Here is a 27,115-nt window from a genome sequence, read left to right on the forward strand (position 1 = left end):
AAACACCAATGCCAGACAGACATATCATATAGAGGAATACATCATACCTTTCTGCTGAGTGACAACAACTACAAACTTAATAACTGTTGCCAGAAGCTCACACAAAGTATCTCAAACCTTCCTCTTTTCTACTGCCCTCTACCTGATACCTTAAAAAGAGACATTTAACTCCAGAAATCACCTCCTCCAAACTACATTCATCTTTTTTCAAAGGGAGAAACACTATGGCCATAAATGCCAAGGGAGGTAATATTTATTAGGTGCCTGCTAGATGCTAGGCATTATGTAAAGCACTTAAAGTACATTATTCTCACTGAATCCTACTATCCAAAGTAGTTATTATTTACAGATGGTCCCAACTTACAGATGACCAAATTGAAATTCAGAAAGGTTAAATAAGTTACCTAAGGCCACATAGCTAGTTGGAGCTAAACTGCATTAATGGCAACATACTGGGAAAAGGGCCCATGAACTCCCCCTCTGCTGAGGTCTACGAAACTGTACTGGTTCCTCCTAAACTTTAATTAAGAAAATATTTGTTGAGGGTGGGGGAGCTAGCTATCTAGTACCAATATCTATATTTGCTAGCTAAAACCATAACCTTACTCAGAACTCCACTAATCAGCCCCTCACATTTCAAAGGGATCAACGGAAAAATCCTTTAAGTTCAAGTCCATCTCTCTTGAAAGCGTCTCAGGATTTCACTCCACTGACCTAGGTCACTTTAACCTGCACACTCTCAAAAACAAGAGGTTGAAAGTAAAGACTTGAACAAGTATTTATACACCCAAGTTCATAACAGCATTATTCACAATAGCCAAAATGTGGAAGCAATACAAGTATCCACTGACAGATGAGCGGATAAACAAAATGTGGTATATACATACAATGAATTATTAAGCCTAGAAAAGGAAGGAAATTCTGACACATTTACAACATGGATGGACCATGAAGACATTATGCTAAGTGAAAAAAGTCAGTCACAATGGGCCGGCCCCGTGGCTTAGCGGTTAAGTGCGCACCCTCCGCTGCTGGCGGCCCAGGTTCGGATCTCGGGCGCGCACTGACGCACTGCTTCTCTGGCCATGCTGAGGCTGCGTCCCACATGCAGCAACTAGAAGGATGTGCAGCTATGACATACAACTATCCGCTGGGGCTTTGGGGGAAAAATAAATAAATAAAATTATAAAAAAAAAAAAAAAAGTCAGTCACAAAAGGACAAATACTGTATGATTCAACTTATATGAGGTATCCAGAGTAGTCAAATTCATAGACGTAGAAAGCAGAGGGCCCGTCCCGTGGCATAGAGGTTAAGTTCGTGAGCTCCACTTCCATGGCCTGGGATTCGCAGGTTCTAATCCCAGGTGCAGACCTACACACTGCTCATCAAGCCATGTTGTGGCAGGCGTCCCACATACAAAATAGAGGAAGATCGGCACAGATGTTAGCACAGCGACAATCTTCCTCAAGCAAAAAGAGGAAGATTAGCAATCGATGTTAGCTCAGGGCCAATCTTCCTCACACACACAAAAAAAGTAGAATGGTGGTTGCCAGGGGTGGGGGGACGGAGGAAATGCAGAGTTACCGCTTAACGGGTATGGAATTCCAATTTGGGAAGATCAAAAAGTTCTGGAGATGGAAGGTGCAGATGATTGCACAAAAATGTCAATGCATTTAATGCCACCAAACTGTACATTTAAAAATGGTAATTTTATGTTATTTATGTTTTACCAATTAAAAAAAAGAACAGGGGCTGGCCCTGTGGCGTAGCGGTTAAGTGCGCGCACTCCGCTGCTGGCGGCCCAGGTTCAGATCCCGGGTGCGCACCAACGCACTGCTTATCAGGCCTTGCTGTGGCGACGCCCCATATAAAGTAGAGGGAGATGGGCACGGATGTTAGCTCAGGGCCAGTCTTCCTCAGCAAAAAGAGGAGGACTGGCATGGGTGTCAGGGCTGATCTTCCTCACAAAAAAAAGAAAAAAATAGGGCCGGGGCCATGGCTTAGTGGTTAAGTGCGCGCACTCTGCTGCTGGCGGCCCAGGTTCGGATCCCGGGCGCGCACCGACGCACCGCTTCTCTGGCCATGCTGAGGCCACGTCCCACATACAGCAACTAGAAGGATGTGCAGCTATGACATACAACTATCTACTGGGGCTTTGGGGAAAAAAATAAATAAAAAATAATAATAAAAATAAATAAATGAAAAAAATAAAAAAAGGAACAAGAGGTCAGTGTTTTTCTTTCCACCAACACTAGCATGAGCCTTACAAACACTCCATCCCGACGTTCTGTAACCTCAGCATATGCGACTAGCTGAAATTTATATCATGGTACACAGAACTAAGTACAGGGTCAAACATACAAAGGCGTTTCCTCTTTGATGGGGAAAAGGAAAGGAGCCAAATATACTCAGTCAACAGAAAGCCATGGACTCTAGGGTAGGACTGCAAATTCAAAATGAATCCGGGTTCGGCCTGGTGGCATAGTGGTTAAGTTTGCGCACTCCACTTTGGCGGCCCCAGGTTCGGATCCCAGGTGCTGACCTACATACCACTGATCAAGCCATGCTGTGGCAGCATCCCACATACAAAAAAAAAAAGATGAAGAGTGGCACAGGTGTTAGCTCAGTGACAATCTTCCTCAAGCAAAAAGAGGAAGATTGGCAACAGATGTTAGCTCAGGGTCACTCTTACACACAAAAAAAAGGAATCCTGGGCAGCCTTCAAGACAACACTATGGCAGTCTTCAGAATAATAATCAAAGTTCACAATCAAAGCTACCAATGCACTGGAGTACCAATGATATTCTAGGAAATCCTTGGGGATCCTGGGTTTGGCTCCTAATCTTTGCAATCTCCACTAAATGGGAATCCAGGCACCCAGCTCCAAATATTTTTAATCTGCACTGAGTGAAAAATAGAGAAGTTATGTCAATGAAATATTTGAGGTATTATATCACACATTCAATATGTTTCAGTTGTAGGGAAGGGGGTGCTCCATACACACTTGTTTCTTCATTGGAAAGTCTTTTCCACCAGGCACTTTGAAAACTTAGTTTCTGGGCTCTTTTCCAGGAACTACAAATTGGCTGCAACTGCTGCCTCTTTTGACTCCATACTAGAAGCAACAGTCAGTCTCATACTTAGCTTTGGCCCAAACTCCTTTCCTTGGGGAGTCTTGTGCATCAAGTATGGCAGCATGTACAGTTCTGACTTTTCTGTATGCAGACATAGGTGGAATAAAAGATAGTGTGCAGGTTCTGGGAAGCTGAGCCAGGAACGGGTACCTTGATGGTCCCTGAATCCCAAGTGAATTCCCAGAGGCAGAGACAGCCAATCTATTTTCCAAATGGGGAGGGTTCAGTACTATCCACCTAAGAATCCTGCCACCTTACATAGGACCCCCCTCACCCTACAAGGAACTTTGTTTGCAGAGCTGTTCCTAGCATAAACGTACCCCACATAATGAGGACTTTCCCAGATTTTTTCTTATCCTGCTTTGAATTCAAGAGAAGGGAAAGAAGGTAGCAGCAAATTCTGTTGCCATGTAGGGAAGTAGAATGAATAATGGATATGGGAACTTCTCCAGGACTAAAACCTGTCCCCCACATTGAGGTAAACCAGGTGCTGAGAGGAACAAGCCAACCATGAGAAGACACAATTAAGTGACAGCTCAGAGCCTGCCTCAGAGAAGCAGAGGGGAGGTTTAATTACAAAACCAAATGAATGACATTTAAATAAGATTAAAAACAGGAAGGAGAAAGAGGGCCTCCAGCAGAGCACAAATAAATGTTTCCAAAGAATCAGGTCAGAGAGAGCTGTCTGTTTGAACAGCTTTTACATGCTATGAAGAGAAAGAGATACAAAGCAAAGACAAGACTCAGCCAGGCCCTAGTTTGTGGCCTGGGATGGAGCTAGGATGAGATGCCACTGATCCCAAATCAAAACCTGCTCATTAAGGGAAACGGATAATTTCACAGTGACTGATAGAAGAGAAATATTAGCATCTCACTTGCTTAGGAGAAAAGTAGAGGAACTCAAAGGACAGGCTAGAAATAGCACTAGTGTAACAAGCCAATGCCTCCAAAACCCCAGAGGCATTATAAACTCTAGCCAATTCTAGCATCTCTGGACAAAATCACCAGTTACCCAGGGACATTGTCAGCAATCAGCAGGCTCATTGTCAATCAGCAAAGTGGCACAGGAAGGACTTAGAAGCCAACACTACCAGGAGAATAATTTAAAAATATACTGGGTGGCTTCTCAGAATACAGGCATCTGTCTGGCTGCAAACCCAAGCACCTCATTGAAAGAGAGGCCAATGAATCAAATAAGAAAATGAAATGGCTTCTGGTTGTGCGCTATGGGCCTCCCAGGTAAACAGATCACAAAAGTCAGTAAATTTAGTGGGAGAATTCTGGGAAGATGGCAGAGTAGGAAGCACCAGGAATCTCTCCCCCCACCTAGACAATAATTGCACTGTCTGAGTCTGTCCGATGTAACTATTTTGAAACTCAGGACTCTGATGAAGGTTTGAAACCTCCAGGGAAAGATGGATGGTAAATTTTGGTCAATTTCATCTCTTAGCACAGTAGCAGCTACCCATCCCCCACCCCCAGCCATGTGACAAACACTTGTTCCTGGAGCAGCTTGCACACAGCTTGTGGGAGCTAGGGTGGGCAAAAAGGACCCTGTCCTCCAAATACAGGGGATCTGTGCTCTGATTGCTGATTGCTCCTTCTAATCACAGAGGTGCAGACAAAGAGGCAGACAGCCATTGTTGTTGCCCCCAACTATTGCAAGCCCTTCCCCCTCCCGACAAGTGACTTCCAGGAGATTTAAAGGACCAGTGTCCCTTTTCTCCCCACCTTCTTTATCCCCTTTTGGAAGCCAGAGATTAAAGACTAGGACATTCAGGGCCGGCCCTGTGGCTTGGTGGTTAAGTGCGCGCGCTGCAATGCTGGTGGCCCGGGTTCGGATCCCGGGTGCGCATCGAGGCACCACTTCTCCGTCCATCCTGAGGCCGAGTCCCACATACAGCAACTAGAGGGATGTGCAGCTATGACATACAACTATCTACTGGGGCTTTGGGGGGAAAAAATAAAATAAATAAAAAATCTTTAAAAAAAAAAAAAAAAAGACTAGGACATTCAAAAACAACTGCATATACAGGGAAAATTAGAAAATGACTGCATATGCCCAGGAAAAAGCTCAGAGGAGACCTAAGAAGACATTAATTTTACACCTTGCACAGAGAGAGCCTACAAAACTCTTCAAAACAATCAAAAAAACAAAAACAACAAAAATAATAAAAAACAGCAAACTTGGAGGAAGGGGGAGAGTCTGATTTCTTGAACGTTGAGGACATTATGTTAAGTGAAATAAGCCATTCACAAAAAGACAAATACATACTGTATGATTCCACTTACATGGGGTATTTAGAGTAGTCAAAATCATAAAGACAGAAAGTAGAACGGTGGTTGCCAGTGGCTGGGGGAAGAGGGGAATGGGGAGTTATCGTTTAATAGGTTTAGAGTTTCAGTTTTACAAGATGAAAAGAGTTACGGTGAAACATGGTGGTGATGGCTACATAACAATGTGAATGTATTTAATACTACTGAACTGTACACCTAAAAATGGTTAAGATGGGAGGAGGGCAAAATGGGTAAAAGGGGTCAATTATATGGTGACAGACGGAAACAGATTTTGGTGATGAACACACTCTAGTCTATACAGATGTCAAATTATAATGCTGTACACCTGAAACCAATATATTATAAATCAATGTTACCTCAACTAAAAAATTCATTTAAAAAATGGTTAAGATGGTAAATTTTATGTTATGTGTATTTTACCACAGTAAAAACAAAAATCAGTACGTCAACAAGCTGCACTGTCTAAAGGTTCCACACCACTCTGGATGAATTGGAAAAAAGAACAAATCTTTTCTTTAAATGGAAGTTAGGTTCTGTCTTACCGTTTTCCTTGCTGTTGAAGTCTATTTGCTAAAAGGGAAAATAAGATTCTCAACCATCTCCAATTCTCCATTTACGTGGGGACACTGCAGTCCTCACAGCTACCGCCCACTCTCTTCTTGGTCATAAAAATGAGCTTTTATGTGCAAGTTCCCATATGGAACTTAAGAGTCTGGGAAATGCAGGATCCCATACACCTTATTCCTGTGTAGCTGCCTATAACTAAGCATGCTTAAAAGCCAGTGTAGTCTTCTAGGGCCCTATACCACCTGCTTATTTTTTCCAACATTGCCCAACTGAGAGAGAGCCAAAATTACCCTTTAAGAAATCTAACAGTCAATGAGACCATGTCTCAGCGGAACCATCTGATGTAGACCAAGAACTTTACTTTCTGCCAAAAATGATGAAAAACCAATAACAGACCTGTCCCGCTTACTTGAGATCCAGGGAACGATGATAACTGATGAAACCAAATGATGTGTTCCTTTAGAACTAGTATAGGCTGAGCAACAAAAGCACAGCTACTCCTTCCTCTGCCTCTTTTAGTTGACAAGATGCTAATGGGCCTATGAGAGTTGATGTTTCTCTGGATAGGAAATGACTCCCTGTGCAGAGAAAAGAACAGAGATTCTCACTCTTTTAGGGGCTTTCAGGAGGGAATCTTTTTCTCGCTCTAACAGGCTAAACCTGTTAGAAATTCTTATCTTTTGCTTCTGCCAAGTTTCTGAGGGTAATGAGAAAAAGATTCAAAATAGGGTAAATTTTGGATTCAGCCAAATGTGGCAAATGTGAAGGAAAAAGGAGTTTCCTGGCATTCTTTTCCAGTCCTGGGGCTTTCTACAATGCTGTATAGATTCTTTCATAAAATTATTGAAACAGAGAAATACCTTCTAATGCCACTATATTAGAATATCCTTACATTGAGAGGAATTATTACCCACAGAAGAAAGAAGCCTCCATTTTTTTGCACATGGAAGCCAGAGCAGTCTTAATTAGGCATATCAAGCCTAGACTACATCTTGTAACATATTCCCCTAAATCAGAGAAAATTTAGTAGAAAGAGGAAGAAAATTTAAAAAGCAATTTTAAAAACAAAATAGCAATAACAGCTGCCAAAATTCCCCTTGCCATCTACTCTAGCTGTTTACTGCTATGTTCTTTCCCACCTGGATACCCTCTTCAAAACTAAAAGAAGCAATATTGTAGAGTTATATAAGATGTCACCGCTGGAGGAAGCTGGTTGAAGGGTACAAAAACTCTCTGTACTATTTCTGCAACTTCCTGTGAGTCTATAATTATATCAAAATAAAAAGTGTAAAAAAAAGAAACTAAACTAAAAGAAGCAGACAATTAAAAGTTCAAAGGATAGTCTCCCAAAATCAGGAGGGGCTGCCAAAGCATCAAAGCTATACCTATACAAGAACTGCCAGATAAATCTATGGCTCAGGTCAGTCTTTCTCTTGAAAATTTTCAGTCCTGTATGACAACACCTACAGTAAAACAAGCTTCCAACAAAAGGCTCTCAATTCCCAGTCTCAAGGTGTACCTAACCATGAAGTCACAGGCTTCTGTCAGTGATGAGAGAGCCAGCTGGATCCAGAAAGCTGTAACACTCGGGGTTTTCCATTTTTCCCAGTAGGTATCTGAAAGGTCAGGCCATGTACAGTTTCTCTCTTTTTCACAAAGCTGTGAATGTTTTGGATGCTATTTAGCACAGTGAAGCTGAACAGACTGTTTTGGGGGCTTTAGGGGCCTTTCTTCCTGCAGGGAGGCAAATGTTGCCTTGTGATCTGTGTGGGGGAAGAGGGAAAATCCCCCTCTGCCCTTTCCCTTAAGGTTCTTATGGCTGGCCAAATAATTAACAAGACAGGTTAGCAGGAGAAAATAGTACCAAGGTGAATAAGAGGGAGAAACCAGGGATACTGCATTTCTCAACACAATAGAAGAAATTCTCGTCTTAAATACCATGTTAAATACCATGACACAGGAGGATGTTGGGGGTGGGGGGTGGGGGAGTCAGTTACAGGACATTACCACTAAAGCACAGTAAACAAGAGTAACGTTATTATGCAGATTTAAGGCCTCACCTTCCACATTGATAAGTTTTTAGAAATGAGGTCATCCCCCCTCTTCCCAATACAGAGAGGGAGATACCTTTACAAATGGAGATTTCCCTTATAAATGTAAATGTCTGTCTGGCAACTCCTCCCAAGCCCATCCAGAGAATGTGGCCAGAGACAGAACTTCATATAAAATGGGCTTGTTGGTGCCTTTTCTATTGTAACATCTATTTTACATTATATTACAGCCATCAGATAGAAGATCTGTTCCAGGAAGGAGTTACTATGTCAAATTCTTTAGGCAGTTAGTAGGGGAGGTCAAATGTCCGGCAGAGAAAACAATCAAGGTAAAGAGATATATTTCAGGGTGGCCAAATCTTTTTTTTTTTTTTTTTTAAAGGTTCTGCTCCACTTAATTTCTTTTTTGTTTCCCCCCTCAAAGCCCCAGTAGATAGTTGTACGTCATAGCTGCACATCCTTCTAGTTGCTATATGTGGGACACGGCCTCAGCATGGCCGGAGAAGCGGTGCGTCGGTGTGCGCTCGGAATCCGAACCCAGGCTGCCAGTAGCAGAGCGCGCGCACTTAACTGCTAAGCCATGGGGCCGGCCCAGGGTGGCCAAATCTTGATCTCCCACAGTCCCGCCTTTGAAACTAAAAGTCTCACAGTCCTTTTGAAACTTAAAGAAGTTTCATAGTCCAGAAGCTGAGTTGGTAGATGTTCATCTCACTGAACACATTTCTTAGTCCTGATAATAGATCAGTTCAATTAAGTTCATTTTAGAAGGTGGTGATGCAGGTGGGCTCCCAAAGTTAGGTTTTATATATTGTGGAAGCAAGTAATATTATTTACTAAGAAGCATTTCTATGTAAACAAAAGAAAAACAAAGTTAATGGTTGGAGCAAATTGTAAACCAGTTTCTGAGTTTAGAGGACAGCCAGTTAAGAAGATTTTTAGATGTCAGCGTCAAAGTATCTTTTGCAGTTTAAAATGTCTCTGATGATGTCATCGGGTAATCTCTTAAGTTTATATCAAGTCTGTCAGCTTCAGTTTGTAAGGCTTCACGATAAAGGGCAGGTTATTTTCAGTGATTTCAAATGAAAATGATGGAAAAAAATCAAAAACGTTAGTTAGGAGATCTGTAGTCAGATATTTTAGGAGACTAGAGGAAATCAGGATCCAGTCCAGTCAACAAAAAACAAAAACCTCAAAAGACAATTAACAAAACTAGGATCTAATATCCACAAATGTATACTATAGTTTTTACTGAAATATAATTTTTCTCTCTAAAATCACCCTCATTTTTATTAAAGATAGCCAAATTAAAACTAATTAGTTTATAAAATAAGTCTGGTTTTAATAAATTTGGCCCAATTATTTACATAAGTACGGCAAGAATAGCAATTGATCATATAGGCTCTTTTAAATCTGCTTTGCTGGAACTTTTTATAAGAAATCTCAGATTGAACTTCAAAGGCCTCTCGAGGCGAAAGTTAGGCTTTATATATATAAAATAAAGCCATAAGAACCTTAAGGGAAAGGGCAGAGGGGGATTCTCCCTCTTCCCCCCCAGTTTTGCCGTAGCTGGCAGGATCCCCACTGGCTGGCAAGTTGCCTTCTCTGGCTGGAAGAACTGCCTTCTCCTTGGGCTACTGCAGATGATGAGATACAGGAACGCCTGACGAAAGCCGGCAAACGGTAAGACTTCTTACCACGTCAGGTTCCCGGAATCTCTATCTGCAGAGTCCAGTGGAAGCAAGCAGTGAGAATATTTTTTCTCTTTCTAAATTTAGATTGGCAGGAGAAAATATTTGGGAAACTAGTTTCTTGTGCTTTTAGTGACTCTGGTAAATTTGGTAGAGTACTCTTGGTTTTGATCTTGATCCCTTTTCCTCCCAGAGTAGTCCCTGTCTTGTTCTGTGTCCTGAGAACTTGGCTTTGTGACCAGTGAGAATATTCTCCTTGGTCTCCACCATACAGAAGGTGCATTTACCGGAGTGCACCTTGGTGGCCAGTCGAGTAGACTGGGGTTCCGAACTGTCTTTATCCGGCTGTGCCAAGCTCTCAAGGGAGTTTGTCATAAAGGGCCCAGTCCATAAGGGCTTTTGTTGTCTTAACCTTCGTTGCTTGTTAGTGCTGGAAAAATCCCATTCCAGTATCGCCTGCCTGGTGTCACAGATTAGCGGGTCTGTGACTGGAGGCGTCCCACACTAGTGTGGGAGACCCGAGACACCATTTTCACTACACCATCCTTACCGCCTGTGCAACGAAGGTCTTTACTTTCTCTGAATATCTTTGGGAGTGAATTCTGTGGATCATGGGGGCTACATCATCTGCGCCCTCACCAGGGACGCCTCTTGCGTCCATGGTAAAGATTTATTCTAAGCGTGGAAAGTTACCTCCGGGTCTTTCCTTAAAAAGGCTTATTGGATTGAGTCACTATTGGAATAAATATACAAATGAAGATCCTACTCATCAATGGCCAGACGACGGATCCTTTGAATTGGGAAAACTTCTAAATTGGGGGAAAAAAAATGTTTTGAGAGCTCTCACATAATTGTTTAATTGATATCTAAGAAAAGGCCAGAAAAAGGAAGGGAAAAATCAGACTAGCCTTAAGACCTTGATTCAGGTTACAATTGAATTGAGAACATGTAAAAGTGTAAGTGTTGATAAGATTATAAAGGTTGGAATGTTGGAGCTAATTTTATATAAAGAGGTTACATCAACTTTGCCTGAGTATGTTTTAAAATGTCTGACTGAGAATGCTTCCCTTGTCCAAAATTATAAGACCAAGACCTATTGATAAAAGTCTTAATGAAAACTATGTCTAGAGGTATAAGAGGGGAATGAAATTTACATGAAATTTTGTAGAAAAACTGATGTTATTTCTATTACAGAACTGATTAACAAAAATAATAACTTAAATGATGGCTAATTTTACCTGAAGTCTTATGAAGTCTTGTAGGCAATCTAAATAATTACTGGGAACAAGTAACTAAATAGTTGTGAAAAAGATGAATGTTGGGTGAACTTTAGACAATAATTATGTGTTATGGTGGTTACAGCTTCCAAACTCTTTTTGGTGACTTAAAACTTTAGAGTTTTGCTAAATTTTATGATAAAAATTCATTGAGTATCTAGATCATTTCCAAATAAGATAAGATATTAGACATCGATTGCTAAATGTAGGTTTGTCTAGTTTTGGCTTCTTATTGCAGGAAAACTAAAAGATGTTTTGGGTCTATTAGTAAACATGTCTTGTGTTTTATTAAGAGACTGTACTATAAAGTAACATGTTTCCAGAAATTATGAAGTGTTTATAAATTTTCCAAGCCACAAGATACTAATGTAAAAGAAAGTTAATAATTGCTTACTTAGTTTTTACTTACAAATTAAGGTTTCCAAAGGTTAAAGTTTCTAATTAGTATACGTGCTTGAAGCTACTAAAAATTAAAAAAATATGTCTGTGTACAAGAAAAGTAAGATGTATAAAGAAGGTACAAAGAATGGAAATCTTTTATTTGGTTGATTAAGAAAGATAAATTTGTCCTCAAGTACTAGGAGGGAAAAGAAAGACATGGGACAATTTTGAATGTAAAAAGGAAGTTACAGAAAGTTTGTGGAAGAGGAATTCTGGAAAAGGAGTTTTATGCATGGTCAAGTTGGCTAAGATTAAAATGAATTTAATTAAGTAAATGAGTTTTAATATCAGAAGTGAGCTGGTACAAAATTAAAATTTGGTCTTCTTTCTCTTAAAAGAATAATTTTTCTTGAACTTTTCATCTGAGAGGTTATAAACAGTTTCTTTACCTTTGAGATGTCTTTGTTTTGTTAAAATAATTTCCTACGTTCAAAAGACTGAGGTCTCTATTAAGGCTTTTTGGACTGTTAATGCTCTGTTTGCTTTGACTTTTTATATTTTTGACAAGCTCCCCAAAATTCATATCTTAAAGTCTTTTTTTTACTTTTTTTTCTTTGAGAATTTTCAAAGGGCCCTGGAACTTCTCAAAGAAATTTGCTCTCTTCCTATAAGGAGGAAGATACTACACTTATTAGGCTTATTCAGTATGTTAAACTACATGGGAAGCATTGTCAGACAAGTGATAATAAACCTGCTTAGGTGGTATTTTGTGGGTAAATGTTATTGATATAGGCGTTTTAAAATTTTATAACATTACTGAAATTCGGGTCTGTCCTGGTTATCAGTCATAATTCTGGTTGTTATTATTTAAAGTGTTGTATGTCACAAAATTAACCCAATTTCTTTGTCAATTGCCATTTTGAGGTCTTGTTACAGACTTATTTCTTTGCTCTAATGCTTTTGCAAAATGTTTCAACTTCAGAAAAATTCATGGAAAGGACTCTCACAGTTACACTGGAGTACAGGCTTCTGATAAACTTGCTGATCATAAAACTGCACTGAGTAAGAAATTACAGAAATCTGATGGAGAAACTGATAACTTCATGAAGTTGCTAACAAAAAGAGTGGGATCAAGAATGGATTACACAGGACTGAATGAACTGATAAGGATGATTATAATTTTGATGATTTTTCATTTGAAGTATTACTGAATTTTTAGGGCCGGCCCCGTGGCTTAGCGGTTAAGCGTGCGCACTCCGCTGCTGGCGGCCCGGGGTTCGGATCCCGGGCGTGCACCGACGCACCGCTTCTCCAGCCATGCTGAGGCTGCGTCTCACATACAGCAACTAGAAGGATGTGCAGCTATGACATACAACTATCTACTGGGGCTTTGGGGGAAAACTAAATAAATAAATTTATTTAAAAAAAAAACAACGAATTTTTAATGTTTTATTTTTTCAGATTTAAGAAAAACTTTTTCTCTTTTCTCCTGAGCTAGCTATGACTTATAACAATTTGGTAAAAGATAATTTTGCAAGCAAAATTGAAATATTTATCTTTTTCTCTCTACCTGATCCCTCCAGGATTTGGAAACTCTTACTGAGTATTGTTGTTTTCATGGAAATATAGTTATTGGCATAAGTTCAATAAGAATCTGTTCTCCTTATAACAGGACACAATTGGAAACACTGGTTATATTACCAAGGCTGTGACGGGAACATCATATTTGCGATATAACCATACAGCTTTTGAGGAATGAAGATTGGACTTTATGAAATAAAGCCATATGAAAACATTGGCCTGGTACCTTATGTTCAGCGTTCCAAGCAGCATTTACTGGATAAGTAAAGAATGTCACTTATCTAGCAGGTACAAGGAAACTCGAAATATTTTGGGGGAACCTCAGAAGAGAGGAATTCACCCAAATCTGTAGGTGTTGCAGGTGAAGTCTGATGACAAAGTCCTTGGCTCGGATTTCCTGGCCTCAAGAGGCCTTTAAAGTTCAATCTGAGATTCCTTACAAAAAGTTCCAGCAAAGCAGATTTAAAAGAGCTTATATGATCAATTGCTACTTCTTCCTGTACTTATGTAAATAATTGGGCCAACTCTATTGGAACTAGACTTATTTTGCAAACTAGTTAGTTTTAATTTGGCTATCTTTGATAAAAATGAGGATGATTTTAGAGAGAAAAACTATATTTCAGTAAAAACTATAGTATACATTTGCGGATATTAGATCCTAGTTTTGTTAATTGTCTTTTGAGGTTTTTATTTTTTGTTGACTGGACTGGATCCTGATTTCTTCTAGTCTCCTAAAATATCTGGCTACAGATTTCCTAACTAACGTTTTTGATTTTTTTCCATCATTTTAATTTGAAATCACTGAAAACAACCTGCCCTTTATCGTGAAGCCTTACAAACTGAAGCTGACAGACTTGATATAAACTTAAGAGATTACCCGATGACATCATCAGAGACATTTTAAACTGCACAAGATACTTTGACCCTGACATCTAAAAATCTTCTTAACTGGCTGTCCTCTAAACTCAGAAACTGGTTTACAATTTGCTCCAACCATTAACTTTGTTTTTCTTTTGTTTACATAGAAATGCTTCTTAGTAAATACTTGATTGCTTGCTTCCACAATATATAAAGCCTAACTTTGGGAGCCCACCTGCATCACCACCTTCTAAAATGAACTTAATTGAACTGATCTATTATCAGGACTAAGAAATGTGTTCAGTGAGATGAACATCCACCAACTCAGCTTCTGGACTATGAAACTTCTTTAAGTTTCAAAAGGACTGTGAAACTTTTAGTTTCAAAGGTGGGACTGTGGGAGATCAAGATTTGGCCACCCTGAAATATATCTCTTTACCTTGATTGTTTTCTCTGACGGACATTTGACCTCCCCCACTAACTGCCTAAAGAATTTGACATAGTAACTCCTTTCTGGAACAGATCTTCTATCTGATGGCTGTAATATAACGTAAAATAGATGTTACAATAGGAAAGGCACCAACAAGCACATCTTATCAGAAGTTCTGTCTCTCTGGCCACCTTTTCTGGATGGCCAGAGACATCTGGAGTTGCCAGACAAACATTTACATTTATAAGGGAAATCTCCATGTGTAAAGGTATCTCCCTCTCTGTATTGGGAAGAGGGGGGATGACCTCATTTCTAGAAACTTATCAATGTGGAAAGTGAGGCCTTAAATCTGCATAATAACCTTACTCTTGTTTACTGTGCTTTAGTGGTAATCTCCTGTAACTGACTCCGCCCCCACCCCCAACATCCTCCTGTGTCATTGGCTGAACATGGCATTTAAGACGAGAATTTCTGCTATTGTGTTGAGAAATGCAGTATCCCTGGTTTCTCCCATGTATACATGTTATTAAACTTGGTACTATTTTCTCCTGCTAACCTGTCTTGTTAATTATTTGGCCAGCCATAAGAACCTTAAGGGAAAGGGCAGAGGGATTCTCCCTCTTCCCCCACATCTGCATCCGAACACAGGAGTCAGGAACTCTAAGTTCTAATCATGACTCTGTTTAGTGTCTGGTTCCATGATCCTTAGCAAGTCACTTACCCTTCTATACCTCCACTCCCTTCCCCAACAAATGGTGATAAAAATAATGACTTATCTATCATCCAGGGATGTGGCAGAGTGAAAGGGTAAGGACTGTGATCCATACATAAATGTCAAATAAAATGCCAGTATAAATCTGCCTTTAAATCGACCCATGTTTTCAGACTGTGGAAAGCTACACTATTTAAATTCAGGCTGCCTCCTCAATGCCCCTTCCGCCTGCAATGGAAGTAAAATAAGCTGACTCCATGAAGCTCTGCTCAAGTATTTCCCTCTCCAACAATTACATGCTTCTCTCTCAACATTCTGCTCATTCTTTGGTTAATGGCTTAGAAACCATCAAAGTTTCCATTTTTACTTGGTTAAAAGCAATCCATGTATCTGTAGGTAAGGAAGAGAGAGAAAAAGGAAAGAGAAATTACCCACCACTCCGTTTCACATCAACAACTCAAATAAAAAGGTGATGAAGTAAGCTCACAGAAACAGAATAACATGGGCCGGCCCCGTGGCTTAGTGGTTAAGTGAGCGCGCTCCACTGCTGGCGACCCGGGTTCGGATCCCGGGCTCACACCGACGCGCTGCTTCTCTGGCCATGCTGAGGCCGCGTCCCACATACAGCAACTAGAAGGATATGCAGCTATGACACACAACTATCTACTGGGTCTTTGGGGGGAAAAAATAAATAAATAAAATCTTTAAAAAAAAAGAAACAGAATAACAAACATCCTACTGGGTTCTATCATTATTACTATTGTTGCTGCTTTGAGGCCCAAACACAACATCCTGCTGCTTTAAAAGAATGAAAAGAATGTTGGGTCATCGTTAATGGAAATTCTACATATCCATTCATCCATTTATTTATTCATTCAAATGTTTTCTGAGCCCCTGTTATAAGCTAAGCACTGTGCTAGGGATAAAACAATGATTGAAACACAGGCCCTGCCCTCCAGGAACTTATTTTAAGAGGAAAGATAGATATTTAAACAAATCATTGTACTGACAAATGCAAACATAGGAGAACAATGTGATATGCTGAAATAGAAGCTCTAAGTGCTGTAGGAAGACACAGAAAATAAAACATGGTGACCGACACGGTCTTTAGCCTCAAGAAGTTCAGAGAGGCGAGTGCTAAGGTAAAATTACCAGGAGGAATGCAGTATGACTAGTAAATAAAGAAAAAATATTTAACCATATACTAAGATCTTCTGTGAAAACATAAGCCTAATTCGCAGGCTACGATACCGACTGAACACAAGGTTGACATAAGGGAAGCCATATTGTAGAAAAGAAACCCTATTATAACCTTGAATGACCTCTGACTAACTAACCCAGACAGGCTCTGTGGATTTTATGGCCCCTCCAGTGGCTGTAAGTTGATAACTTTATTCTTTTGAGTTCCTTAGGAATGTGATGACCCCCAAGCAGAGTCTATGCTGACAGCCATCATCAATGACAACCAAAAGATCAGGGTATAGGGCATTGCTGGGGTCTCTGATGCATACCTAGTAAAACAAAAGACTATCAGGAACTAAGACCAGATGGATGCCTCCACCTAGAGACCACCTGCCTCCCCCACCCAGAGACCAGCCTCGTATATAACTGCCTTGTAGTCTTTGTTCTGTAAGATGTTTTTTTTCGGATATTAGTCAGCCATCTTCCCTCTTACTAGCAAGCTGTAATAAAAAGTTCTTTCTCTCCTACCACCTTGCCTCTTGACCATTGGCATGTCTTGCAGTGGGCAGATGACTCCCACTTTGGGCAGTAACAGCCATGAAACCTAAAACTAAGACCAGGACTCTTAACATGGGATCATGAATGGGCTTCAGAGGGTCCATGAACTCTCTGAAATTATATACAAAATATGTATGTGTAAATGGACATTTTTCTGGACACAAAGATCATATCTTTCACTATATTCTCAAAGGTAAAGAACTATTTCACTAGGATCTTATCTTAAAACCCAGTTTTCTATCTCTATCAGAGGAAAGTTTTAAGACCTAACCTTTTACTCAAAATATGAGACGTGGGTAGCCTAGAGGTCAGAGAAGAGCTTTTGAACTTTCCATAACTTGGTGAAAAATAGTGATTGCTGAAAAGAAGGCAATGAGAGAGGCAGGACTTCTTCCTTTCCATATTATAGCTGAAGTTAACCTAAATATATTTCCCCATGTACTCGGATACCATGGTAACAGGCATCATAAATAGACAGTGGCAGCAGGGAGTAGGTCAGGGCTTGTATCTGTAAAACCAACAGGGAGGATTAAACCCCCAACTAATACAGCTGGCTCCTCCTCATCCATAAGACCAAGCCTGAGAATTCCATATGGCAATGTGGAGGGGACCTCTGGCTAACTCCCCAATATCAAAGAGCTACTGCAGTCAAACATCATAGGGATAAAAATCACCACTCAAAGTGCAATGATACTAAACACCTACATTCCAAATGACAAAAGGCATTTGGACCTTAGCCGACTGCTTCCTAGACACCCAAGGTCTTCTGTGTGTCCAATCTAACAACATATGCCTTACCAGTCTTATTTATAAATAAAATTCAATTAAAGTTTGCAGTACATGTATGGGCAAGCATCTATACAAGTAAGCATATCTGCCATGATGAGTTTCACACAGCTCCCTCAAATCGGTAAGTCCAGAAGGCAAAGAAAGAGTGAAAACATGGGCACACCAAAATGAGGGGCAGTACCAGCCAAGGAATAGGTGGATCCACCACAGCCACATTTATATTCACTGATTGCAATATTATACATTATTATGGGCTGTGATGCATCAGATGCAGTGTAGCATTTTGCAACTTTCCTTAACACCTGCTGCTCTGCATCTCATTGTACACTTCATGTATGAACACATGGAGCCAGGGGTCCAGGAGGGCTCACCCAGTCAATATAGGAAAAGGAGCTCACCTCTCTTGGCAGAGAACTCTAGTACAAATGCCTAGACCTTAGGAACAAGCAGTCGTCCAGGCCTCACTAATGACACTCATATATACCTCCTCTCACCCTACCAAAGGCCTTAGAATGCCAATCAATCAGTCCTGAGATAGCATATAATTACAAACAGAGCTGAACATGACAGAAAGTACTCAAAGACATAAAGTCCAGTGACCAACACAGGATAAAGAATGGTTTGCCTCACAATTTCCTAGCCAGAATGGGGAAATGCTAAGATCCAGAAAAGACAAATATAAAAAACATTTTTTAATCTCTTACAAGATAGTTGCCTCTTTAAACAAAAATGATGGCAATGTATTTTGGGGTTTATAATGTATCTAAAAGTAAAATGTATGACAACAAAAGCACAAAGAACACACAAGGTAGAGGTAGAGGTAGGAGAGTAATGGGAAGCCCTGGTTCCAGGGAGACAGACCAGGGTGAATGGTAGAAGGCAATGTGGAAAAGGCAATGGAACAGGGCAATGAGGAAGAGGACAACAGATGATGAGGATGGGAGAAAAGCCAGAGCGATCCCACGGGCCAGAGACAGGATGGCTAGGATAGAAAGGGAAGAAAATAGAATAAAAGAGAAAATAAAACCAGAAGAGAATCAAAAGCAGGCAGAAACAACTACTACCACCAACTCTTTAGTACTACAATATATAACTACCCCAGCTATAGACATAAACCATTTGTACTTGCATTAAGTTTTACAAATGTACCAGCATCCACAGATTTGCATCATTTTTGTGTTTTCTCTTTAATCCTAAATTTTTAGAGCCTAACAATCATACAACTATCCATAGGCAACCATAGTAAAAAGAATTGTTTGTTCCTACCTAAGAAATTCTAACTTTACTTATTTCAATCTCTTTTGATCTCTCTTTAGATCTTCTGACATTCCCTCAATCTCAAACTCTTACAAATCATACTCTTCTCTACTAAAATACCAAAATGCCATTATTGCCACTTAGTGTTATTTTCCTATTCCCTCTTCACCACCATAGGCAGGAACTGCAAAGAATTTGCTAATCCATTAATTAAAGATCTCTACTTCCCATTATGGAGGACTAAATTTAGAAAGCCAAACTGGGTTGGGAGGAAACCATGTGTCACAACAAGTGAGATAAATTCCATGGAAGGGGGAGGGGTTTCTTATAAAGCCTTTGACATTAACACACCCCCTTCTGCTGAGAATACAGAGAAGCTCTCCCATGGGTGGGGCTACATTTATCACTATAATCATATGGAGAAGACTATTGTACCATCAGGTCACAAAAGCCACAGGATCTATCAGAAAGTGAATGCCTCAGGGAACATGTCTCCTCTGCTTTCTTAAAACCTCCAATTTAATTGCACAAAAGAAAAGGGTGGCAAGCCATCATTAATTGTACCCTTAGAGAAGAGCCACTTCCCCCCTGCAGGGATGGCAGTGACTTTACTGGGCTACCAAATGGATGCAAAGACAAAAGTAAACACTGTAATTTGCTGTTTTTGTCTCTGGCACAGGGGGAGTGGTATAATTGACACTGTCTGTAAACAGTAATAATGCCAGATGTAACACAAAGAACAGGATTTCCCCCATCACTCCACCTCCTTCCCACCCCCTCTCCCTATGACATTCCTCTTGAGGTTACTCATCTTGAGGAAACACACAGAAGCCTCCCTATAGTCCATATGCTGCTACCAAATGGAAACGAGGGAGAATCCAAGTTTGTACTGACTCCTCCTCTACCTCACTCTTACTCAAAGGAAGAATCATTAGAACTCAAGAAATATTCAATTGTTTCTACCACCTGACAAAAAAATACAGGGAGGAGAAGGAACAAGAGAGAAAGTATTGAATACATATGTGACATGCCCAGGTCTGTATTAGAAGGCGGCTAAAATGATAAAAAGTATAAATGAAAATAGAAGCATCTTAAACAAACTAAAAAGTGGAAAAAAAACCTTTTCATCTTGTGCCCAGGCCTAGGGACTCATAAAAGATATAGAAAAAGAGGATGAATTCAAAAGAGAAAGTTACCTGACCAGAGTTCTCGCCAGGTGTAATGCAGGCGTACTCTACACTTCTTCTGGTAGCAAAGTAGTTTATGTACCACCTGAATGCAGCGGCTGTAACAGAGAAAGAGAAAAACTTGGGTAAGCCTAAGAATATGGTGCAACTCATCACACATACCCTTTCTTTAGTGAGGCAGCTTTAGCAAAGGCCACTAAAGACACTGGATATGTACATATACAAAAGAAAGGACCTTCGGTTACCACCTAAGGGGGGTCATCTGCTCACTGCAGACAACATGCCAACAGTCAAGAGGCGAGGTGGTAGGAGAGAAAGAGTTTTATTACAGCTTGCTAGCAAGGGTGAAGATGGCTCACTAACATCCAAAAGAACCATCTTACAGAACAAGGACTATAGGCTAGTTATATTGGGGGCTGGTCTCTGGCTGGAGCAGACATCTGGTCTTAGTTTCCGATAATCTTTTGTTTTACTGGATATGCATCAGAGACCGGAGCAATGCCCTATACCTTGATTTCGTTTAAAGATAATAAGAACAGAGGGCTGGCCCCAGTGGCATAGTGGTTAAGTTTGGCGTGCTCTGCTTTGGCAGCCCAGGTTCACCGGTTTGGATCCCGGGCGCAGACCTAACACCACTTATCAGCCATGCTGTGGCAGTGACCCACATACAAAATATAGGAAAGAGTGCCATGGATGTTAGCTCAGGGTGAATCTTCCTGTTTATGTGAGTGGCGCCAACACTTCTACCTGCAGCTTTCTGGTGGGTAAATCCACCACCCACCCACACACACACACTGCTTGTGCTAATTCCCCGTACCACTAGGAAAAGGAGGCTATAATCACATACAGGTCAACAGTCAATTAGGCACTACTGATACCATTCCCTTGAGTATCTTTCCTCAGAGGAAGGATGCACCACTGGACCAGAATTAGACGACTCCATTCAGAGTTGCAAACATAGGATGCAAAAATGTAAAATTAAAGATTTTAAGTCTTTAGATCTATTTAAGTTTGTTTTTAATTTAAATATAATTTAAATCTAATTTTTAATTAACTTAAATTTTATTTACATTAAAAGTTAAATTAAAAATTCAGTTCTTCAGTTGCACTAACTACATATACAATGCTCAATAGCCACATGTAGCTAGTGGCTACCATACTGGGCAGCAGAAATATAAAACTTTTCTATCATCACAAAAAATTCTATTGGACAGTGCTGCTCTAGATCACTGGAATATTCAACATTATTCACATCCCAACAACATATTATGTTTTTGAGAGTATTTCCAAATAAACAGTTAAAAGGTTGAGGTTGAGATGAATGATATTTTTAAATATTATAAACCTAACAAAAAATATTTTTTCATCTCTGACTGGGGAGGGCTTTGAAAGCTTAAAAAGCCATGGATGAAAGTACAAAGGAAAATATTGATGAAATTTAATTCCTAAAAATGAAAATCTCGTTTGATAAAAAAATTTTAATGATTAAAAGCCAAATAATATGGGAAATTACATTTGCAGCAAATGATACAAAAGTGTTACTATGCTTAACATATATGTTTATATAAATTGATAAGAAAAAATAATACCCCTAATAAGAAAGATGTTCAAAGGAAATGGTCAACAAATCCCCCCATCCCCCAAAAGGGGGGAAATACAAAAAGTTAACATTTTTCTACAATGTTCAACTTCACTTTAAAAAGGCATATTAAAACAAGATTCTGGTTTCTGCATATCAAATTAACATAGATTTTAACACTGACAAAGGTACAGCAAAACAACCACTCATACATTATCAGAGAAAGTAAAATTGGTACAGAGCCCTTTTAGGAGGCAATTTGACCACCTCTATTGACAGTCTTAATAATGTTTACATCCTCCGACTTACTAACGCCACTCCAGAGAATTTAGTTTTAATCCAGAATGCAAAAAAAAATGCTTTATACAAAAAGATGTTCATCATAATCTTATTTATAGTACAAGAAAATCAGAAACAACTGTGGAAAGAATTTCCAATGCTGAGAGCAAACCAAGTAAATCATTACACATATATTATGTCCCTCCAAAATGCCTATGTTGAAGCCCTAACCCCCAATGTGACTGTATTTGGAGATAAAGCCTTTAAGGAGGTAATTAAAGTTAAATGAGGTCAAAAGGGTGGGACCCTAACCTGATAGACTGGCTTCCTTACAAGAAGAGGAAGAGACACCAGGAGCAATCTCACACAAAGAACGGCCATGTGAGGACACAGGGAGAAGGTGTCTATCTGTAAGCCAAGGAGAGAGGCCTCTGGAGAAACTACAGGTGCTGGCACCTTGACTTGGATGCCCAGCCTCCAGAACTGTGAGAAAATAAATTTCTATTGTTTAAGCCACCCAATCTGTTTTTTTTGTTATGGCAACCCAAGCCAACTAATACACATACATATAATATAACCCCATGAAGCTCTTAAAAAGTACATTCATGAAGAATTTTTCATAACACAAGAAGACATTTATGTTATAATGGTAAGTGAAAAAACAGCATGCAAAAGTGTATACAATTAAATATATGATAGTGGTCACAACTGTATTCAAATGCATAGGAAAAAGATTTAATTTTGATGTTAACAGTGGTTGCCTTTTTGGGGTGGCAGGATTATAGGTGAATTCTGTTCTCTCTCTTTTCTCCAAATATAGTACAACTATATTTTACTTTTATAGCTAAAAAATCCACCACTTAGGGGCCAGCCCAGTGGCATAGCGGTTGAGGGTGTTCCACTTCAGCGGCCCAGGGTTCTAAGGTTCAGAACCCAAGCGCAGACCTACTCACTGCTCATCAAGCCATGCTGAGGCAGCGTCCCACAAAGAAGAACTAGAAGGATATACAACTATGTACTGGGGCTTTGGGGAGAAAAAAGAAAAAGAGGAAGACTGGCAACAGATGTTAGCTCAGGGCCAATCTTCCTCAAAAAAAAAAAAAAATCCACCATTTAAAACAAATTCTGGGGCCGGCCCCGGGGCTTAGCGGTTAAGCGCTCACGCTCCGCTACTGGTGGCCCGGGTCCGGATCCTAGGCGCGCACCGCCGCACTGCTTCTCTGGCCATGCTGAGGCCGCATCCCACATACAGCAACTAGAAGGATGTGCAACTATGACATACAACTATCTATGGGGCTTTGGGGAAAAAAAAAAAGGAGGAGGATTGGTGATAGATGTTAGCTCAGAGCCAGTCTTCCTCAGCAAAAAGAGGAGGATTAGCAGGGACATTAGCTCAGGGCTGATCTTTCTCACAAAAAAATAAATAAATAAATAAAACTGTTTTAAAAAAAATTTTTTTTTTTGGTGAGGAAGATCAGCCCTGAGCTAACATCCATGCCAATCCTCCTCTTTTTGCTGAGGAAGACCGGCTCTGAGCTAACATCTATTGCCAATCCTCCTCCTTTTCTCCCCCAAAGCCCCAGTAGATAGTTGTATGTCATAGTTGCACATCCTTCTAGTTGCTGTATGTGGGACGCGGCCTCAGCATGGCCGGAGAAGCGGTACATCACTGCACGCCCGGGATCCGAACCCGGGCCGCCAGTAGCAGAGCACGCGTACCCAACCACCAAGCCATGGGGCCGGCCCCATAAACAAATTCATTTTTAAAAAAGAAACTTTTTGGCAAAATAGAAATGTCTTATGTCTTGTTACAAAGACGTACACATTTGTCAAAACTCATCAAACTGCTCATTCCGCTGCAATCCTGTTTACAAGTCCTTGGCAATGGGGGTCTAAAAACACAATGGGCAGATCACGAGAGAATAATATGGAGAGAACTAGTATGTTAATCTGTGAACCAAGAATATAAGTAATCAAGGTTTTACACTGTCATTTCTTAAATCATGTTAATGTACCTTCTATTTTTGCCAAAGGGGGAAAAAACCCAAGCAAAAACAAAAACCTTGGCTGTGGTGAAGATGTAGAGAAATGGGAGCCTTCATACATTGCTGGTGGAAATGTAAAATGGTACAATCACTTTGGAAAACAGTTTAGAAGTTCCTCAAAATGTAAATACAGAGTTAGTATATAACCCACTAATATACACAAGAAAAATGAAATATACATCCACACAAAACCTTGAACATGAATGTTCATAGGAGCATTATTCATAATATCCAAAGGTATAAACAACACAATGTCTATCAATTGATGAGTGGATAAAAAAAATGATGTTGTAGGGCCAGCCCGATGGCGTAGCGGTTAAGTTCACACACTCCGCTTTGGCGGCCCGGGGTTCGCAGGTTCGGATCCCGGGTGTGGACCTGTACACCGCTCGTCAGGCCATGCTGTGGCGGCGTCCCACATACAAAATAGAGGAGGATTAGCACAGATGTTAGCTCAGGGACAATCTTCCTCAAGCAAAAAAAGGAGGATTGGCAAAAGATGTTAGCTCAGGGCCAATCTTCCTCACCAAAAAATAAAAAAAAATAAAAGGATGTTGTACATCCATACAATGGAATATAAACCAGCCATAAAAAGGAATAAAGTACTAACACATGCTACAACATGGATAAACCCTGAAAACATTATGCGAAGTAAAAGAAGTCAGTCACAAAAGGTCACATCCTATGTGACTTCATTTGTATAAAATGTCCAGAAGAGGCAAATATACAGAGACTGAAAATAGATGGGGTAGGGGTTGGGGGACACAAGCCCAGGGCTTGGACTGTATCCCTCTGAAGCTTCAGGCTCATCACACAAACCAAAAGATTCAGAAGAAACTGTCAGACCTGTGTTTTCATTCAACAAATATTGACTGCATACCAACTAAACATCTAGCACTTAAGTCTTATTTGAACTATGTTGTCGAGTTCCTGGAAACTGGACCCAGATAACCTGTTAGTTTCAGGCAAATGAAAGAGGCTCTTCCTCTTGAAACTGTTCTGACATGAAAGAACAAGGCAGAGAAAACAGAAATGGAACAGATAAAATAAGCAAGGCAAAAGGACATAGCAAAAAGTGGCTCCCCTTCGCCTAATATGCCCCAATCGCAATTCAGCTGAATGGCAGATTCAAGTAAATAATACTTCTGGAGATGCGATTGAGACTCTCTCAGGTTCTATGGCTTTAACCTGAGACAAAGAGTATCCTGAGATCCTACTAACTTCAGCAGACACCATACCAAGCGGTAGGGTATCAATTTGACAGTTCACGAAATCAAGCAAAAATGGGGGTAGCTAATTTCTCAGGCCTCGTAGCAGAGGGGAAGAGAAGGCAAAAACAAACAAACAACACTGCAAACCTCCCTCTGTGGAGTGAGAGCCAAAGACACTAGCCAGAGGAATTAAAATGCCTGACAACATATCAAAGATACAAATGAAATGAACTACACTTGCTGCTACCTTGTGAGCCTATTCTACTTGCACCATTATTCACAGCTCTCTCTGTTCTTTCTACTCCTTATACCTCTAAGTGGTCCTGTAGGAGTCTTTCAGATAGGATTTTATAAGAGGACTACGTAACAGATCTCTCTTAAAAGACTTCAGTATCTTCAGAAGTGGTATTAAAAATATTTTGTAAACCAAACAGAAATATAAATTAATATATAAATCAATACATCAAAAACTTTAAATAATTCCCTTTTATTCACTAAATAAACTAAACTGTATCAAAACTGCTTACCAAGTGATATAAATTGTAGTGTAAATCATCCAAATAGTTTCCAAATCATTTGTTGATTTTTACAAATTGGGGTGTGACCTATGTTTGATGCAGTTGTCACTAGCTATAGGATGTCCTTGTTCAAGCCATGATTTAACTTAGGAATATACAATCTCTTCTACCAAATTCCTCACTAAATTGATAGTCATTAGGTCCCCGGTGCTGAATGCTTTGTTGCAGTCAGCAAGGGTGGCTGGATGCTGCCCACGCATGACCATCCAGGCACAGCAAATTCCTGGATGCCAGCACTTCTCACATGGCCTGGATCTGGACGGCCTGCACCTTGGCTCTGTTGACAAGGCCATCCCAACACTGAGCCACTGCGGAACAGCAGTGAGATACTACCTATGTCCCCGATCCCTGCTGCCACCACCTTAGGGTTCAAAAGCTATAGATATCCATCCACTTCTGCTCTGTTCCTAGTGTAGCCTCTGCAGCCACCCAACAGGTGACATCATTAACCTTGTGGTCTCAATAACTTATATTTACCAAGCAGAATGAAAATTTTAACAACTGCTACCATCTTAACTATATACACTGGCTGAATGACTCCAAATTTACTCTTGGGGAGTTTCTCTTATATATGTAATACTTTTCTATTTCAACACAAGACAGTTCCACTTTAACTTGAAATCTTCTTGTGGAGTCCACTGAAGCCTCTACTTTCTTCTGGTGCCTACCCACAGGTTTGGGAATCTGTGATTTAGAAAGTCCAAGTTTTCCATGTAAGAGTAACTTTAAGGAGAGTTTACTCTCCTCAGAGACTATTTCCCCTCCCTCCCAAATCCTGCGGCGGCAGCAGCGGTGGCAGCAAGAATCAAGGAATTCAGCCAGAAGTGGAAATTAATTGGCTGAGTTTTCCCATCTCTTACTGCTCCAGGCAAGACTTTTCTTTCTTTTTTTCTTTCTTTCTTTTTTTTTTTGAAAGAAACACATTTCCTCATTATTACTTTACCTACGGCATTCATACACAGATGTGAAATTGTTTCGTTTCTGACCCAGATTCTGGCTTTGGTATTAAGTCTTTTCACACTCCGTATTTCTTCATATTTCACCAGGAGGATTATAAACTTATCTGAAATGGGAGAAATTCATTTTGCTTTCAATTTTTCATTCTGCTGTATGCTGCTGAAAAGCAGTACATAATAAGAAGCGAGAGCAGCAACCTGGCATGATGCTCAGTTGGGAACAGCTAAGTTCACCTAAAAAGGACTTGATGCTCCAAATGCCAAAAACTGGAAAGAGAGTTGGAAGGTGGAGGAGGAAGATCTGGAAATACGCCCATGGGTAGTAACGAAGAAAGTGAATTCAGCCTGAGGGTGGGACCTTCTGTCCAGCCTCTGTCAGCTCAATGCCTCATTATCTTCTCCATCTTCCCTAACCTCAGGATATTCAATTAGGCAGCAGGTGGAAAAACCAACTGAGAAAGCAAGGCAATATAAAAAAAGCTAGGAACTAGGGGGAGGAGGGAATTAAAATACTTA

General features: G+C 40.2%; 1 protein-coding gene across 8 annotated transcripts in view; it reads right to left on the bottom strand.

Annotated features, from left to right (window-relative positions):
* The window catches only part of ARMH3 (armadillo like helical domain containing 3), a 190,645-nt gene that overhangs the window by 105,555 nt on the left and 57,975 nt on the right, over positions 1-27,115 (bottom strand). For all 8 annotated transcript variants that reach the window (XM_087432488.1, XM_087432490.1, XM_087432489.1 and 5 more), the window contains one exon: positions 19,961-20,049. In XM_087432488.1, coding sequence (XP_087288614.1) covers positions 19,961-20,049 — 89 coding nt within the window. The remainder of the gene's footprint in view (positions 1-19,960; positions 20,050-27,115) is intronic.

Source organism: Ceratotherium simum, chromosome 6 (genome assembly GCF_057802395.1).
Source record: "Ceratotherium simum simum isolate JZ-2026a chromosome 6, ASM5780239v1, whole genome shotgun sequence".
NCBI lineage: Eukaryota > Metazoa > Chordata > Mammalia > Perissodactyla > Rhinocerotidae > Ceratotherium > Ceratotherium simum.